Source organism: Octodon degus, unplaced genomic scaffold, assembly GCF_000260255.1.
Source record: "Octodon degus isolate 3935 unplaced genomic scaffold, OctDeg1.0 scaffold00077, whole genome shotgun sequence".
In the NCBI taxonomy this organism is placed as follows: domain Eukaryota; kingdom Metazoa; phylum Chordata; class Mammalia; order Rodentia; family Octodontidae; genus Octodon; species Octodon degus.
The window spans coordinates 8,616,395-8,630,995 of NW_004524653.1; the positions used below are offsets into that span (position 1 = coordinate 8,616,395).

Here is a 14,601-nt window from a genome sequence, read left to right on the forward strand (position 1 = left end):
AAAAAAAAAAAAAAAAATGTCTTTAGATTTTCTCTGGTCTTGCTTTGGTACCAGAGAAAATGGAAATTTTCAGCAGAAATGGCCTTAGCTGCTCCTGCAAAGAATCGTGGTTCCTTTAATGGGGCCAGACATGCTGCCCGCTGCTGGGAGACTTGCTCCTTCTAGACTCTTAGAGATGAGTGAGGAAAGGCACAAAGTTTTCAAATCACAAAAATTGTGATTATAGTCCGCATCACAGGGTGCTTCAATGTTGCTCCTCACTTACTCCTGCTGTAGTCATGGGGTTTGAACCCGGGGCCTCAGGCCTCTGAGCACCTCTCTCCCTGAGTTGCACCTGCACCCTAGTTCATATTTGAATCTCTTTTTTCCCATAGTGTAAATTGGGCTCCCAGCATCATGAGCGTGTTTGCCCATAGCATCATTTACAAACCCCTTAAGCTAAGTGTTGAAGATATCTGTGGAGTGAGTTAATAAATAAAGCTCTTTATAAGTGCAAAAGAAAAAAAAGATACCTTTGTGGTATCTTTTTTCTTTATGTCACAGATGTATGATTGGAGGTACTGAGTTCAGTTCTTCTTCAATTTTTCCCTATGTTAACAGTGCTGAAATATACTTCACATAAAGTCAGAAGTATATATTTTGAGTGATAGTTCAATAAAGTTTGATATACAGTGCATACAAGCCACATCTCACAGCCTAGATCAAGATATATTTCTTTTTTTTTTTTTTTTTTTTTTTGCGGAACCAGAGGTTGAACTCAGGCCCTTGCGCTTGCCAACTGAGCCATCTTCCTGGCCCCCGAGATACAGTTCTGAAAACTCTCATTAGCTTTCTACTGTGAATTTCCACCCAAAACAACTGCTTTTGGAATTCTATCACCATGGATTAGGTTTTTTTGTAGATTTAGAGTGTATTTGAATTCCTATGTGATAGTGTGTGTGTGTGTGTGTGTGTGTGTGTGTGTATGAACGATACATACATATCGGTTTATTCCTGAGCAGTATTGTATTCCATTGGATGAATATGGAACATTTAATGAATACATTGTCTTCTTCCTGGGCATTTGAATTGTTCACGCTTTGGGCTGTTATGAATTAAATATCTGCTATGAAATCTTAACATTGGTCTTTTTGAGTTTACATGTACTCAGAATTATTGGGTCACAGGATAGGTATTTATTTTATTTTATTTTATTTATTTATGTGTGTGTGTGTGTGTGTGTGTGTGGCCAGCTCAGCCCACCAGGGGGCGGGGCTGGCTGGCATGTGGTGCTGGGGGATTGAACCGTGGTCCCTGTGCTTTGCTAAGCTTGTTCTAAGTAGGTGCTTTAGACCACTGAGCCATCCCACCAGCCCTAGGTATTTAATTTTAATAAAAATCACTTGTTTTCCAAAGTGTTCTTTGATGGTCTTTTTTTTAACTGGGGATGGAACCCAGATCATTGAACACTTACTCAGCCACACTGTTTTATATTTTCAAAATTTTCATCATTCTGGTGGGGGGTGTTAGCAGTTTCTAGTGGTTTTAAGTTTTTTCTGATGATTGGTACACAGAGCACATTTTCTTTTTTATTTTTTAATGTCTTTAGTACAGAGTCTACAGGGTCTCACTACACAGATTGAACTTGTAGTGATCCTCATTTTCAGCCTCCCAAGCGCTGGAATTACAGGTGCACGCCACTGCACCCGGTCTCATCCGCCTTCTCACTGTGCCCCAGGGGCAGGCCCCAGCCGCTGTGGCTGCCTAAGCAGGTGCTTTAATCCACTGAGCTGTTTGGCCGGCCTGGAGAACTTTTGGATATGCTTATTGACCATTTAGAGATTTTATTTTGTAAAGTACTTTCCAAGTATTGTTTTTTGTTTGGTTTGGTTTTAGTTGAATAGTTTGTATTTTGAAACTGGCCTGTAAGAGTTGTTTAAATATTCTGGGCATAAGTTGTCTGATACACCAACCACCTTCCTTCCACATGTACAGAGTTTCTCTCCCATTCAGAGGATTACTCCTCCCTCCACTCGTTGCCAGGGTAAAATTCAGAGGCCTTGCACAGTTTCATTGGCTGGTTTTTTGTTTTTGTTTTTGCCAGAATCTCACTGAAGAACTAAGTTGCCTAAGCTGAACTTAAAATTGTGTGCAGCACCAGTTTTGCTTGTCTCTTTTAACTTTTTAAATGTCTTTTTGTGATGATGAATTTTAATTTTATTTTATTATTTTTTTTTTATTTTGCACTGGGGATCAAACTCAGCACCTTGTGCTTGCCAGGCAGGTGGTTATGCTGCTGAGCTATCTCCCATTGGGTGCTCCCTCCAGTTTTTGGAATTTTTAATTTTTGAGGAATTTGTATTGCTTTTTCTTTGTGGTAGGTCTATCATTCAGATTTAACTGTTGACTGACCTTGTGGTTATGAAGTTCTAAAAATTTGTCTTTCACAGTTAAATTTATGAAATAGGTCAATTTGTATTTCTAGTAAGAATTAGAGGTTATGGTTTTATTCCTCCCCTCTGCCCCATGTCCATCAGTAGCTGCTCCAAGTACTATTTAAGTAACATCATCAGCTGTGTTTTATTGCCTTTTTAGTTTTTAAATTTTATTAGTGCATGTTTGCAGTACCTAATGATTACACTTGTATGGAACTGCTATAGGTACATAACCCATCTTGAGTCTTTTTTCTTATTCCTTCCATCACTTTTTAGTTTTGCCAGCATCAGATTGATTTATTTCTCTCTCTGTTTTTTTTTTTTCTTTTCTTTGTGTGTGGTACTGGGGATTGAACTCGGGGCCTTGTGCTTGCCAGGCAGGTGCTTACGCTGCTGAGCTCTCTCCCCTGCCCCCATTTATTTACCCTGGGGCCAAGCTGACCTGGCATGTGATGCCAGGGATCAAGTTGTAGTCCCTGCACACTTGCCTAAGAAGTCACTTTAGACTGCTGAGCTATCTCGGGGTTTCTTATCTTTGTCAGTTCATTTTTTTAAAACATGTAAACTACAAAATGGCTATGAAGACCAAAACTGTACCAAATATTTGTATCTCCTCCCTTCCCTTTTCTCTCTTGGTAACTAATGACATTGATTTCTCCTTTAGCTGCTCTGTGTTTATTTTTGCATCAATGAGCATATCATGTTTATCTGTATTTATTTATGTGTACATACTGGAATATAGCCATATTTTTTTGTTTCTTAATTCTTAAATTAGAGATAACTTTTTTTTCTGAGATAAGGTCTCACTATGTAGTTTAAACTGGCCTTGAACTTGCTTATGTAGCCTAGGCTGGCTTTGACCTCACATTTACCCTTCTGCCTCTGCCTCCTGAGTGTTGGGATCCCAGTTTTGTTACTGCAACCGGCTGGGTTTTTTTGTTTTTGTTTTTTTAGACGGGTTCTTATTATACAGTCCAGGTTGGTCGTGAAGTAGCTATGATCCTCCTGCCTCCCCCTCTTGAGCAAGGGGATTATAGGCATGCACCATTGCACTTGACTAGGGTTAACTCGTGTAGTTTGACTTTTTTTTTTAACTTGATACTATCCTGGAATTTGCTTTTTATGAAGCCTTACAGATTTTCTTTCTTCTTAATAGTCACTTAGTGGTCACTATTTAGTAAGCCCAGCCTTGTAGTAGGAGGAACAGAATATAATCAACTTGAAATTTTTGCTCTGCAATGATTTCTGGGCCTTGCTTGGCTGGCTTCTTTTTTGCCAGGATAACTGAGCCCAGGGTCATGAGAATCATTTGATAGGGAATGTGTGGAAAAGTGTCAATTTTAGGCTAACCTGCTTTGGACCCATCAGACTCAAGAATACAAACCACTTTGAACAATGAGAAGAAAGGGAAGCAGCAGCCTTCCTAGTTCTCCTTCTGTCTAGGTTTATGTGTCATCATTTAGTGTGTCCTGCCCTCAGTGCACTCCACCTGGGCTTTCTGAGAGGAGAGTGTGCCAACCAGTGTGCCCCGCCACTTTTAGCAAGTGTCTGTCACACTTTCACTCAGTCTTTCCCTCTGGCACAGGTGGCCCGGGAGAGTGGCCCACCCCACATGAAGAGCTTTGTGACGAGGGTTTCAGTTGGGGAGTTTGTAGGGGAAGGGGAAGGGAAGAGCAAGAAGATTTCCAAGAAGAATGCTGCTATCGCTGTGCTTGAGGAGTTGAAGAAGCTACCACCTCTGCCGGCTGTGGAGCGAGTTAAGCCAAGAATAAAAAAGAAAACCAAACCTACAGGCAAGGTGAGAACCTTTCTGAACAGGGAGGCATTTCTGTTGCCGGAAGTGGGTGGAGGCTTAGAAGGCAGGTGTGTGGGTTGTCCCTTCTCTTGCTGCCAGCTAAGTGCCACATGCCAGGGCTGGTAGTCCTTTACAGATGCCACACAAGAGCCACAGTTAGGTAAAGATGAGACCACAGCTTCAGTCCAGTAAGATACCTGTAGGGTACCCCTCTTGGGGCAGTGCACCTCGAAGTCCTGATGTCCCCACAAGGTCCAGGGTCCTATGTGCCATCTTCAGGCCCTAGGTTAATTGCAGAGCCTCTGTCTCAGCGAGCAGTTCAAGGTCCTGAGGCGCAGGAGGCCCGGGGCAGCTTGGGTAGGGGGTCACAGCTACTGATTGCCGCCTCCCTGGAGCCACACTAGTATTTAGCAGAACATTAGAGGGATTCCTTTCTTACTGCCAGGAAAAGGACAGATTCCATTTGGAGACATTCCATTGTGTTTTTTAAATAGTTTTGTGCTATATCAAGATCCAGATTTTTTCCCTTAAACTCTGATATTATTTGCTACATTTTCCTTTCTTCATTTACTGTATCACGGAACTCATTCCTGCCCAGTGACAGGGAGGATTCCACAGCATGGAAAGTGGCCACTGGCTTTTAAGTTTTTCTTTCCATGGAGCATCAGCTTGAGGCTTTTAAGATATTTTTAATGGTTTTGGATTTTAAGTCACTGTTAAGAAAAGTGGGAACCTATCATAGTACATCTGGCTGTCCCTATCTGAGTTTTTCATCTGTGCATTCAACAAAGCTTGGATTGAAAAATATTTGGGGGAAAGATTGTATCTGTACTCACTGTGTAGACCCTTTTTGCTCTTAGCATTCCTCCTGGAGCAGTGCAGTATAATTATGTGGCACTTGTACTGTGTCACATGATGAAAATATTTGAGAGGATGTGCACAGGTTGTATGCTATGTATCTTATGTTGAAATTTATTTAAAAAAAAAAAAAAGGCATTGAGCCAAAATGCTGAGCGTGCATGCCTGTTGTCCCAGCTACTTGGAGTCAGAGATCAGTCTGGGTAACATAGTGGGGAGGGGGGAGTTGGAAGCGTTGCAGTGATGCTTGCCTGTTATAGCCTAAGGCCTTAAAATCACCTTAAAATAATCACAGAAAGTTGTAAAGCATTTTTTCCATTTTAAAAAGGTTAAAGAAGATGAGACTAATTCTGTGTTGTTGCATAAATACGAAATCTGTTGTCTCCTGGCATGTGCTATCCTGAGTTGACCGGGCTTTTTCTGTGAGTGATATGACAAACAGGATCTATATTATGTTTTCCTCAGTTACAGACAAGCCCAGAATATGGCCAGGGGATGAATCCAATTAGCAGACTGGCCCAGATCCAGCAGGCCAAAAAGGAGAAGGAACCAGAGTACATTCTCCTCACAGAGCGAGGCCTCCCCCGCCGCAGGGAGTTCGTGATGCAGGTGGGTTGGCTCAGGCTGTGGACAGTCTTCTCTAACCGTGCAGTTCCCCATCAGGGGGACTGGATTCTTCCCAGGGGACGCCAGGTCCACTGGGCTACACTGTGCCGGCAACTGCTGCTGTTGTAGGACCGTCTTGCCTGGGTAATGTGAGGACATTACACCGCACTCCTTGGGCAGAGCACAGCACTGCCCGTGTGAGCAGGTAGGAGTGGGGATGTGCTATGTACATGTGGGGAGGTGTGGGGGGCCGGGGTAACAGGGGAGTTGCTGTCTTTATTGTATTGCCTTGAGGTTTCTGAAGTGTTCTTTTCTAAAGGTAAATTTTACAGGTACTGTCAGGCCCTGTTCCTGCCCTTCCTGATCCTTGTGTAAGATCCAGTATATGGGGGATAGTATGGGGTCTGGAATCTTACTTGGATTAGGGTGACCCTTCGGATTAGTATGGTGTGTCTCTTCCAGTACTTGATTTATCAGCAGTTAGAGCTTAAGTGTGATCTGAATTAATTTTGGGGTGGGGGTGTATGTGATAGAGCCCAGGGCCTTGTGTCTAGGCAAGTGCGCTCGCTATCCCTGTGCCTTACCACAGGCCCCTGTACTTCTACTTTTGAGACAGCATCTTGTGAAGTGGCTAGCCCTAACTTGTGATTCCACTGCCTTAGCTTCCCAAGAGGTAGAGATTACAGGTTGGCATCACCACAGCTAATAGTGTGTGTGTGTCTGTGTGTGTGTGTGTGTGTGCTTTAAGTAAAAAAGTGAATACAGTAGTCTCCCCTTTTAGGAGGTTTTTTTTTTTTTGGAAGGGGGGTTCATTTACCATGGTCAGCCTAAGTCTGAAGATACTAAGGGAAAATTACAGAAATCAACACTTCATAAGTTTTAAATTGTGCACCATTCTGAGTAGGTGATGAAATCTCGAGCCCCCCACTGCGTCCCAAGAATGTGAAACATCCTTGTGCCCAACATCTGTGTGCTGTGCACACCACCCACTGTTAAGCACCCGGCAGCTTTCTTGGCTTTGGGTTGGCACAGGGCTCGCGTTCACATAACATGCAGGGCTTGGTGCTCCTCACTGTGTCAGGGCTCTGCTGGCGTTCTGGGACGCGTCTCCTGCAGATGAGGGCAACTGCCAACTTCATTCCTATGTAGCAGTGTGCAGTACATACAGAGCCACCCTCTAACCTGGGGTGTCTTCTACTGGGTCAGAAGCTGAAGCTGGGGAAAAGGGAGGATCCTTCCATTCTTCAAGAAGTTGTATTGTCCTGACAAAAGCAGCATTTTGCCTGAAGTGAGGTGGTTGGTAGATAACTGTGTTGGAATCAGGCCCAGGCTAGTTCTCTGCAGGCCAGTGACTGGGGCTTTTGGATATAGCAGCCAGTTCCCTGTGGTCAGGACCAGCTTGGAGGGAGACTATGAGTGTGCCGAACATGTTAGCATGCAGCTGAGCATGCTTAAAACCAGCTCGTAGCCAGGATTGATGGCGTGCACCAGGAATCCCAGCATTTGGGAGGCCGAGGCAGGAGGGTTGCAAGTTTGAGCCTACCCTGGGCAGCTCTTGTTCCTTAGTGCAAAGGCCATGTATTCCTCAGCATTGCAAGATAAACCCAGCTCATAAGGGTGATGTCCTGACAGGCACAATGCACATGTGTGAGTAGATGCACGTATGCACACGTACTGTATATGTGATGGAGATTTTGCTGAATTGAAGGATGTGTGCATACAGCTTCTTATGTATAATACTTTTGCTGAATTGAAGGATGTGTGCATACAGCTTCTTATGTATAATACTGTCAGTAGTGTAACAGAATCACACTGGACATGATGCTCTCCCACTATCCCTTTTAGCTCCTCTTTGACAAAACCATAGTTCAGAACTGGGATTTTAGTTCCAGCATGAATACTAGTTGATGGTTTTAGTGAGTAAAGTGAAAATTAGACAGAAGACCTGGCTTATTTGTAAACAGTCGTTCTGGGTGCTTTCTCCATTGCACTGGGTGGGAAGTCTTCAAAGGCTTGTGGCTGTGTGGTGTGTTCACGCTGGGTACAGGAGGATGACTTCGGACTCTCCTTGCTTTTAAGCTTCCTGTGCATAAACCTTACTTCCAACACTTTGGACAGTACATAACTTACCTGTAGTAGGAATGTTTGAGGGTCTCTGCTGTACGAATACTCTCACTGTGGTGGGTTACAGGCTGTCAAGTGTGACACCTCTGGTTTCAGGGTTGGGAATAGATGTCACCACCATCATATAAAACATCCGTCATACAGATACATAGAAGGGCAGAACCCACAAGAGCAGATAATTTACGTTGATTCCAGTTAGGAAGTGAAACAGTTGTACCCTCATGTGTTTTATTTTTATTTATTTTTTTGAGGAACCAGGGATTGAACTCAGGCCTTTGCGCTTGCCAGGCAAGTGTTTATTCTACTGAGCTATCTCCCTGGCCCCCACCCTCATGTGTTTTAATGGCTGTGTGTAACAGCAGCTCTGAATGGCTGACGAGGTAGGTAGAGACTGACCCTCGTGAGCTGGGGCAGGTGTGCCCGCGGGCACCACTGCGAATCCATCCAGCTTCTGATCGTCACTGAGCTCTTGGCAGCCCAACTTCTGCCAGGTCCTCACTCAGAAGGTTTAAGCACTGGCCTGTGTTTTGATTATTGTGTGCAGGTGAAGGTTGGAAACCACACTGCAGAGGGCTCGGGCACCAACAAGAAGGTGGCCAAACGCAATGCAGCTGAAAACATGCTGGAGATCCTGGGGTTCAAAGTTCCTCAGGCTCAGCCCACCAAACCGGCACTGAAGTCAGAGGAGAAGGTGAGTGCCAGGGCCCTCGTCACCAGCAGTCGGGAAGGGCTGGCACTTCAAGGGCAGGCCTCAGGGCAGGGCTTTGTCTTCTGGCTGTAAAGCCATCCTCACCACAGCACCTTGTCCACTTGGACCATGCGGTGTGCTCAGGAGGGGACACATGGTCAGTAGTTCCAAGCCCACCTCCTGGTTAAGTCCTTACTTTCAGTATCTTTGTGGGCTGAGGACCCTTTGCTGGAAGACATCTTACTCTGTATTTGTCAGACGATGGGTGATCTGGCTTGAAATTCACTAGTGGCTCTGCCATTTGTGCTCTGAAATGAAGCCTGCATCATCCTTATGCGCTTGTTAATCATGGAGCACACTGCGGGTTTTCTGGGGTGATGAGGTGATGTGGCCTTAGACTTAGGCCAGAGGTGCAGTTTACATTGGGAATTCTTTTTCTTACGTAGCTGAACATTAGATGAAAATAATCCCACTGTGAAAAATTACTGTGTGGAGAGTAACAGGGACTCAAACTCTCGAATATCCGTCCGGACTCAACCTGTTGGGATATTTTCTTTTGTGGTACTGGAGATCAAACTCACAACCTTGTGCTTGCCAGGCAGGTCTTGTGCCACTGAGCTATCTCCCTGGCCCTGGTTTTCTAATTGGAATATTCTTAATTATTTGGTTGGCTTCCAGCTAAAGCTTCTTGCTCACCTTGGTGGTTCTGCCTGTCCAGCATCTTTTGGTTCAGTGCTTCCCTGTCCTGTGAGCGCAGCACCAGCCACACAGGGCCTGGGACCTGCGCCGTGACAGCTGCTCACTGTGGGTGGGGGCGGGGCTTACTGTGGGGCCCATTTCCTCCTTTGAGTTAGTGTTAGATTGCAGCAGCAGAGAGCTCAGCGGTGTATTTATGCTCATGGCCTTTTTCTTTTTTTTTTTTTTCCCTTTAAGACACCGGTTAAGAAACCAGGGGATGGAAGAAAAGTAACCTTTTTTGAACCTAGTTCTGGGGATGAAAATGGGACTAGTAAGTGTGACCTTAGTGTCCTTGTGATCCTGAGTGACTGTGGCTTGCTGGAGCTGCTGGGTGTGCTGGGGGAGGGGGATTGGGGGGCAGCGTGGAGGGCACAGTGTTGTGGTTTCTCTCCAGGCAGTGAATGTGGGTTTGTGCTCACGTGTGTGTGTCCCTCCTCAGGTCATAAAGAGGATGAATTTAGGATGCCTTATCTTAGTCATCAGCAGCTGCCTGCTGGAATTCTTCCCATGGTGCCTGAGGTTGCCCAGGCCGTAGGAGTCAGTCAAGGACATCATACCAAAGATTTCTCCAGAGTGGCTCCAAATCCTGCTAAGGCTACTGTAACTGCCATGATAGCCCGAGAATTGTTGTATGGGGGCACTTCACCCACAGCTGAGACCATTTTAAAGAATAACATCTCTTCAGGCCACGTACCCCATGGACCTCTCACAAGACCTTCTGAGCAGCTGGACTATCTTTCTACAGTCCAGGGCTTCCAGGTAACTTGGCTCTGAACTCCAGGGATCTGTGTGGCTCAGTGTGGTCCTCTCTGAGCTCTTCTCAGAAAATGAGCTGTGCACTTTATTTTTAAAATCAAGGGCCAACCAGATAGCTCAGTGGATTAAAGTGCCTGCTTAGGGAGGCACAGGGACCAGGGTTCGATCCCTGGCACCACATGCTATGCCAGCCCTGCCCCTAGGGTATGCTGAGACAGTGACTGAGACTGGGCATGGTGGTGTGCGCCTGTAACCCCAGCACTTGGGAGGCTGAAAATAGGATCACTACAAGTCTGATCTGTGTAGTGAAACCTTGTACTAAATATAGATAGATAGATAGATAGATAGATAGATAGATAGATAGAAAGAAAGAATCAAGTTCTTGGCTAGGTAGGTAGAGCACCTCTCCAGAATATGTGAGGCTGTGGAATCAATGTCTGGCACTACAGAAAGCAAAACAAAGCAGTAAAATCAAGTTCTTTTTCAGGGATGGGTGGGACCGTGACGGTGCGCAGCATCCTAATTACAGGTGGTGGAGGAAGAGAAAGTCCTGTCTTTGGCAGTCACATTTCCAAGCATAAGCAACCCCAAAGACATAGCCACTAGCTACGAGTAAGCTGGTAGTGGTCCTAAGGGAACAGATCCATTGGCTGTCCTTTAGGAAAGGACATGGCTGTTCTAGCGAGGGGTTCCAAGGAGACAGGAGGGTTCTTGGAGGCTCAGGGATGGCCCAGGCGGCAGGGCAGTAGCACTGCAGTCTGGTGAACCAGACCCAGCCACCCCCCCTGCTCCCCGCCTGGCATCAGTTCTCTTTTTCCTCTTTAGGTCGAATACAAAGACTTCCCCAAAAACAACAAGAATGAGTTTGTATCTCTTATAAATTGCTCCTCTCAGCCACCTCTGATCAGCCACGGTATTGGCAAGGATGTGGAGTCCTGCCATGACATGGTATGTCAGTCACCTGTGGGGGGTGGGCGGTGGGGCCTTCTCTGAGTAGGTTCTTAATGGCCTCAGCAAGATGAGAAAAGGCTTCTCCCGCAGACCTGACCAGCTGTGAGTAGCCCTTCTGTTGCTGAGGCCTCAGTGGACAGGTCGGTAGCGCACTCTATCCGTGGGAAAGGCTTCGGCTCTGGCTGGCTCTGCCCTGGCTGACATGAGGATGGCCAGGGTCCTGGCTCGTCCAGAGACTGCACTTCATCCTGGCAGCGGTAGGAAGCCCCTCCTGGTGGTACTCTGTTCAGTTACATTTGTTACAGGAATCAGTAAAAGAGAGAAGTTAAGTGCGCAGACCTGCACTGTGGCCTGTTCACGTGATGGAACAGGCCTATTCATCAGGCCACTGGGTCTGAAGTGGCACAGTAACAAGGGAAACACAGGATAAACTTTGGAAGCAGGATAGAAAAACTCGCCGTCTGGTTACTTAAAAAAACTAAAAAGGAAGAGTATGATAAAATTAACAGCTTTTATTCCAAAAAGTAACATAGTGGTTTTTAAAAAAATTTGTATTATAAATAAAAATTTCAAACATTCAGTGGGGCCAGAGTTTAAGAAGTTTCCCATATCCATGGCGACTGGAAATACACTTCCCTCCCCAGCTGCACACTCTGCTGTAGCCCCGCACAGTGGCTTTGGTTTTACTTTTCTTTCCGTTCCCTCTAGGCTGCACTGAATATTTTAAAATTGCTGTCAGAGTTGGACCAACAAAGCACAGAGATGCCAAGAACAGGAAATGGACCGGTGTCTGTGTGAGTGCGCGGCCCTGCTTCACCCCCTCGCCAGGGACCCCTGCCGGGCCCTGTCCCTGGGCGGACTCTGCTTGTGTAGGGCAGATACTGTCACTAGGCCATTCTGCGGCTCACAGCTGACCCAAGGGAGTGATGTATCACCCCCCGCCTCCATCCTTTCCTTCCCTGTCTCCAGGGATCTCATTTCTTTTGGTTCCTTATGTATCTTTCCTACGTATTTCTTTTGGACAAATACAAACATAAAATTAGCTCATTTTTCCCCCTCAGAGGTAAAACAGTATCTACGCTTTTTACTGAACAGTGTTCTGGGAAAACTCAGTCATTAGCTAGGCCCTTTACTACTAGACTCCTATATTTACCAGTTTTGTTTTTAATATTAATTTATTTCCTTTCATATCAAAACTGGTGTCATTTTCATTTCTTCTTCTTTAAAGGTGTGGGAGGTGCTGAGCCTTTTCTGGCCATGAACCATTATAATATCCAACATATATACTGAAAATACTGAAACTGCTTTGAAAAATTGGAATTTCTGATACCTCCAGTGGGCTGAGAGATGTGGTGGGTGAGAACGTGGCTTGAAGACGTGGACACATCAGGCGCTGCGGCCACGCTGCTGTGAGCCTGGACCCTTGCACAGAAGTGGCCGCTGTGGGGAAGGAGGGCTGCTCAGCAGCTCCTCCGGGCAATCAGCAGCCTGGGCCCAGGGCACTCAGTGCTTTCGCCATTTTCCCCCTCCTGTGTGAAGGAAGAAGCAGAAAGAAAACTGGCTCACTCTGACTTTGGGACAACTCTGGATAGCCACGCCGGAAAGAGGCCTTCGGTCGGCCCCAGAACTAAAAGCACCAGAGAATCAGATGCTTCCTACTCAGTGTAACCTAATCTTTCTAGCGTGCTCTGCCCCACCTCATGTAGTGCCCACTCCATAACCACTGCTTTCTCTTCCACCAGTGATGCGTATTCTGAGTTTCATTATTTTCTTTTGATTGATATGACACTATATAAAATTTTCATTTGAGGGTTTCTCAATTGTATCTAGTTATATAGCACAGTTTAGAAACTTGTCTGAGACTATCAGTAATCTAACTGGCAAAGATCATATCCATATGTACGTGGTTATACATTTTTATTTTATTGGACTAACCCAGGATATTTCATTGATGCAAATTGCGTACCCTCTGGTCTAGCGAAAGTCCTGGACTTCTCAGAAACTTTGGCAAAGTCTCCCACAGTTGTATAAATTGGACAATTTAGGAATTTTAAACTTTAGCTGATTATTTGGTCCTTTTCTATTTTATTTTTATTTTTGTTAATGCAACAGGAATTAAATGAACTTTGATCCTTGTTTTAAAGATTATTAAAAAATTGTGTCTATATACATACGGCTCCTGAGGATGTAGCGCTCACTACACTACATACAGGACAGGATGTCCGTGTAGCGTGTCCAAGCCTGCAGGTTGATTTTCCTTGAGTGCTTGATGCTGTTGCTGACGTCTCCGTGTAGGAGGGCTGAGATGACTGACTGCTGCGTGCAGCTGTGCTGCTTTCCATGTGCGACTGCACGCAGACGTGGGCCCGGAAGCCCGCCGGGTCAGGCGACAGGCGCGGCAGCCTTGTGAGTTCAGCGCCGCTCCCACTCCTTGTTTACGCTGGAACATTTTCTCCCCATGGAATGTAAGTAAAACTTAAGTGTTTGTCACCAATAAATGGTAATACTAAACTTGTTAATTTATTCTCAAAATACCACTAGGCTGGTACCCTTCCATCTCATGCCCTCCCCCTTTTTTTATTTTTAAGAAAAAATTTGTAATGCTTGTGATTCCATCTGGGCAGAAGTCTGAAATACCTTTATATCAAACCATTGATCAATAAACAGCTACTAATGAAGCTTTTGGTCCTGGTGAGCAGTAACTAAAGGAGAGACCTGACCTGAGGGAGGGAGGGAGGGAGGGAGGGAGGGAGGCGCGTGTGCAGCGGGGCCCTGGGGTGGGGGGCAAGGCTCACCCCAGCTGAGGGGCACGTGGGCCCTGCGTGGAGGGAGCTGCCCGTGCCATGTCTGACCTGGCTGAATGCAGCCTTCGGGGCTTGTTTTGTTTTTAAATTTTGAAGGAACTGGATATATCCAGCTGGGGGTGTGGCACATGTGGGCGAGGCAGGAGGACTTCCAGTTGAGGCCAGTCTGTCTCACTGCATTATCAAGGTGCTTCCTCTAAAGCAAGCCCAGGACCTGCCTGACTCACCAGAGCAAGCAGAAGGTGTGCAGGATGCCAGGGGCAGAAGGAAGCTGTGAAAGGAAAAAAGACATTTTAGGGTTTTCAAGAGAAAAAAATCTCATCGCTGGTCTCAGTGAGTGTTCCTGCACGTTGACAGCCGTTAAAACTGCTGCTGACTCCATGCTGGAGCATGTGTGTGGTCTTCTAGGGTTGAAATGGGGTCTCTGCAATTCAAGCTGGCCTTGAATTTGTGTCCTCCTGCCTCAGCTTCCCAAGTGCTGGGATTACAGGTGTTCCCCCCGCCCCAAGCTGGTGTCTTCGTGGGTCTGACTTTGTAGAAAGACATTCGTGGTATCCCACGGACGAAACCTAGCCCACACTAACTTGGGTCCTCACACTTTTTTAAAAAATGTATTTGGTACAGGTCTTGGTTAATGAAGCAGCACAGCCATTTTGGGATTTCCTTGTTCTGCTGTGTGCAGATAAGGAATGTACTTGGGCAGCCAATCTTTTTTTTTGCTAATCTTTAAAATACATTTGCTTTGTAATTTCTATTGTAATTTTTACCAAAAACTAGGAAATTCGTACTGTTATGTGCTATTAATCCAAATTTCATTTTTTTAGAAATACTTTTTTTGTATGCCCTTTCCTGTTCATTGTAAGATGC

The 14,601-nt window shown here is 45.6% G+C and overlaps 1 protein-coding gene across 2 annotated transcripts in view; it reads left to right on the forward strand.

Moving 5' to 3' along the window:
- Stau1 (staufen double-stranded RNA binding protein 1) overlaps window positions 1-13,608 on the forward strand; it is a 78,343-nt gene extending 64,735 nt beyond the window's left edge. Inside the window, exons 5-12 of one of the 2 annotated variants that reach the window (XM_023720709.1) lie at window positions 3,982-4,212; window positions 5,533-5,676; window positions 8,342-8,488; window positions 9,419-9,494; window positions 9,663-9,982; window positions 10,805-10,927; window positions 11,639-11,724; window positions 12,159-13,608. In XM_023720709.1, the coding sequence (XP_023576477.1) occupies window positions 3,982-4,212; window positions 5,533-5,676; window positions 8,342-8,488; window positions 9,419-9,494; window positions 9,663-9,982; window positions 10,805-10,927; window positions 11,639-11,724; window positions 12,159-12,174 (1,143 nt within the window). In that variant the 3' untranslated portion in view covers window positions 12,175-13,608. The remainder of the gene's footprint in view (window positions 1-3,981; window positions 4,213-5,532; window positions 5,677-8,341; window positions 8,489-9,418; window positions 9,495-9,662; window positions 9,983-10,804; window positions 10,928-11,638; window positions 11,725-12,158) is intronic. The other variant, XM_023720710.1, reaches the window with a different exon arrangement.
- Window positions 13,609-14,601: the final 993 nt, after the last annotated feature.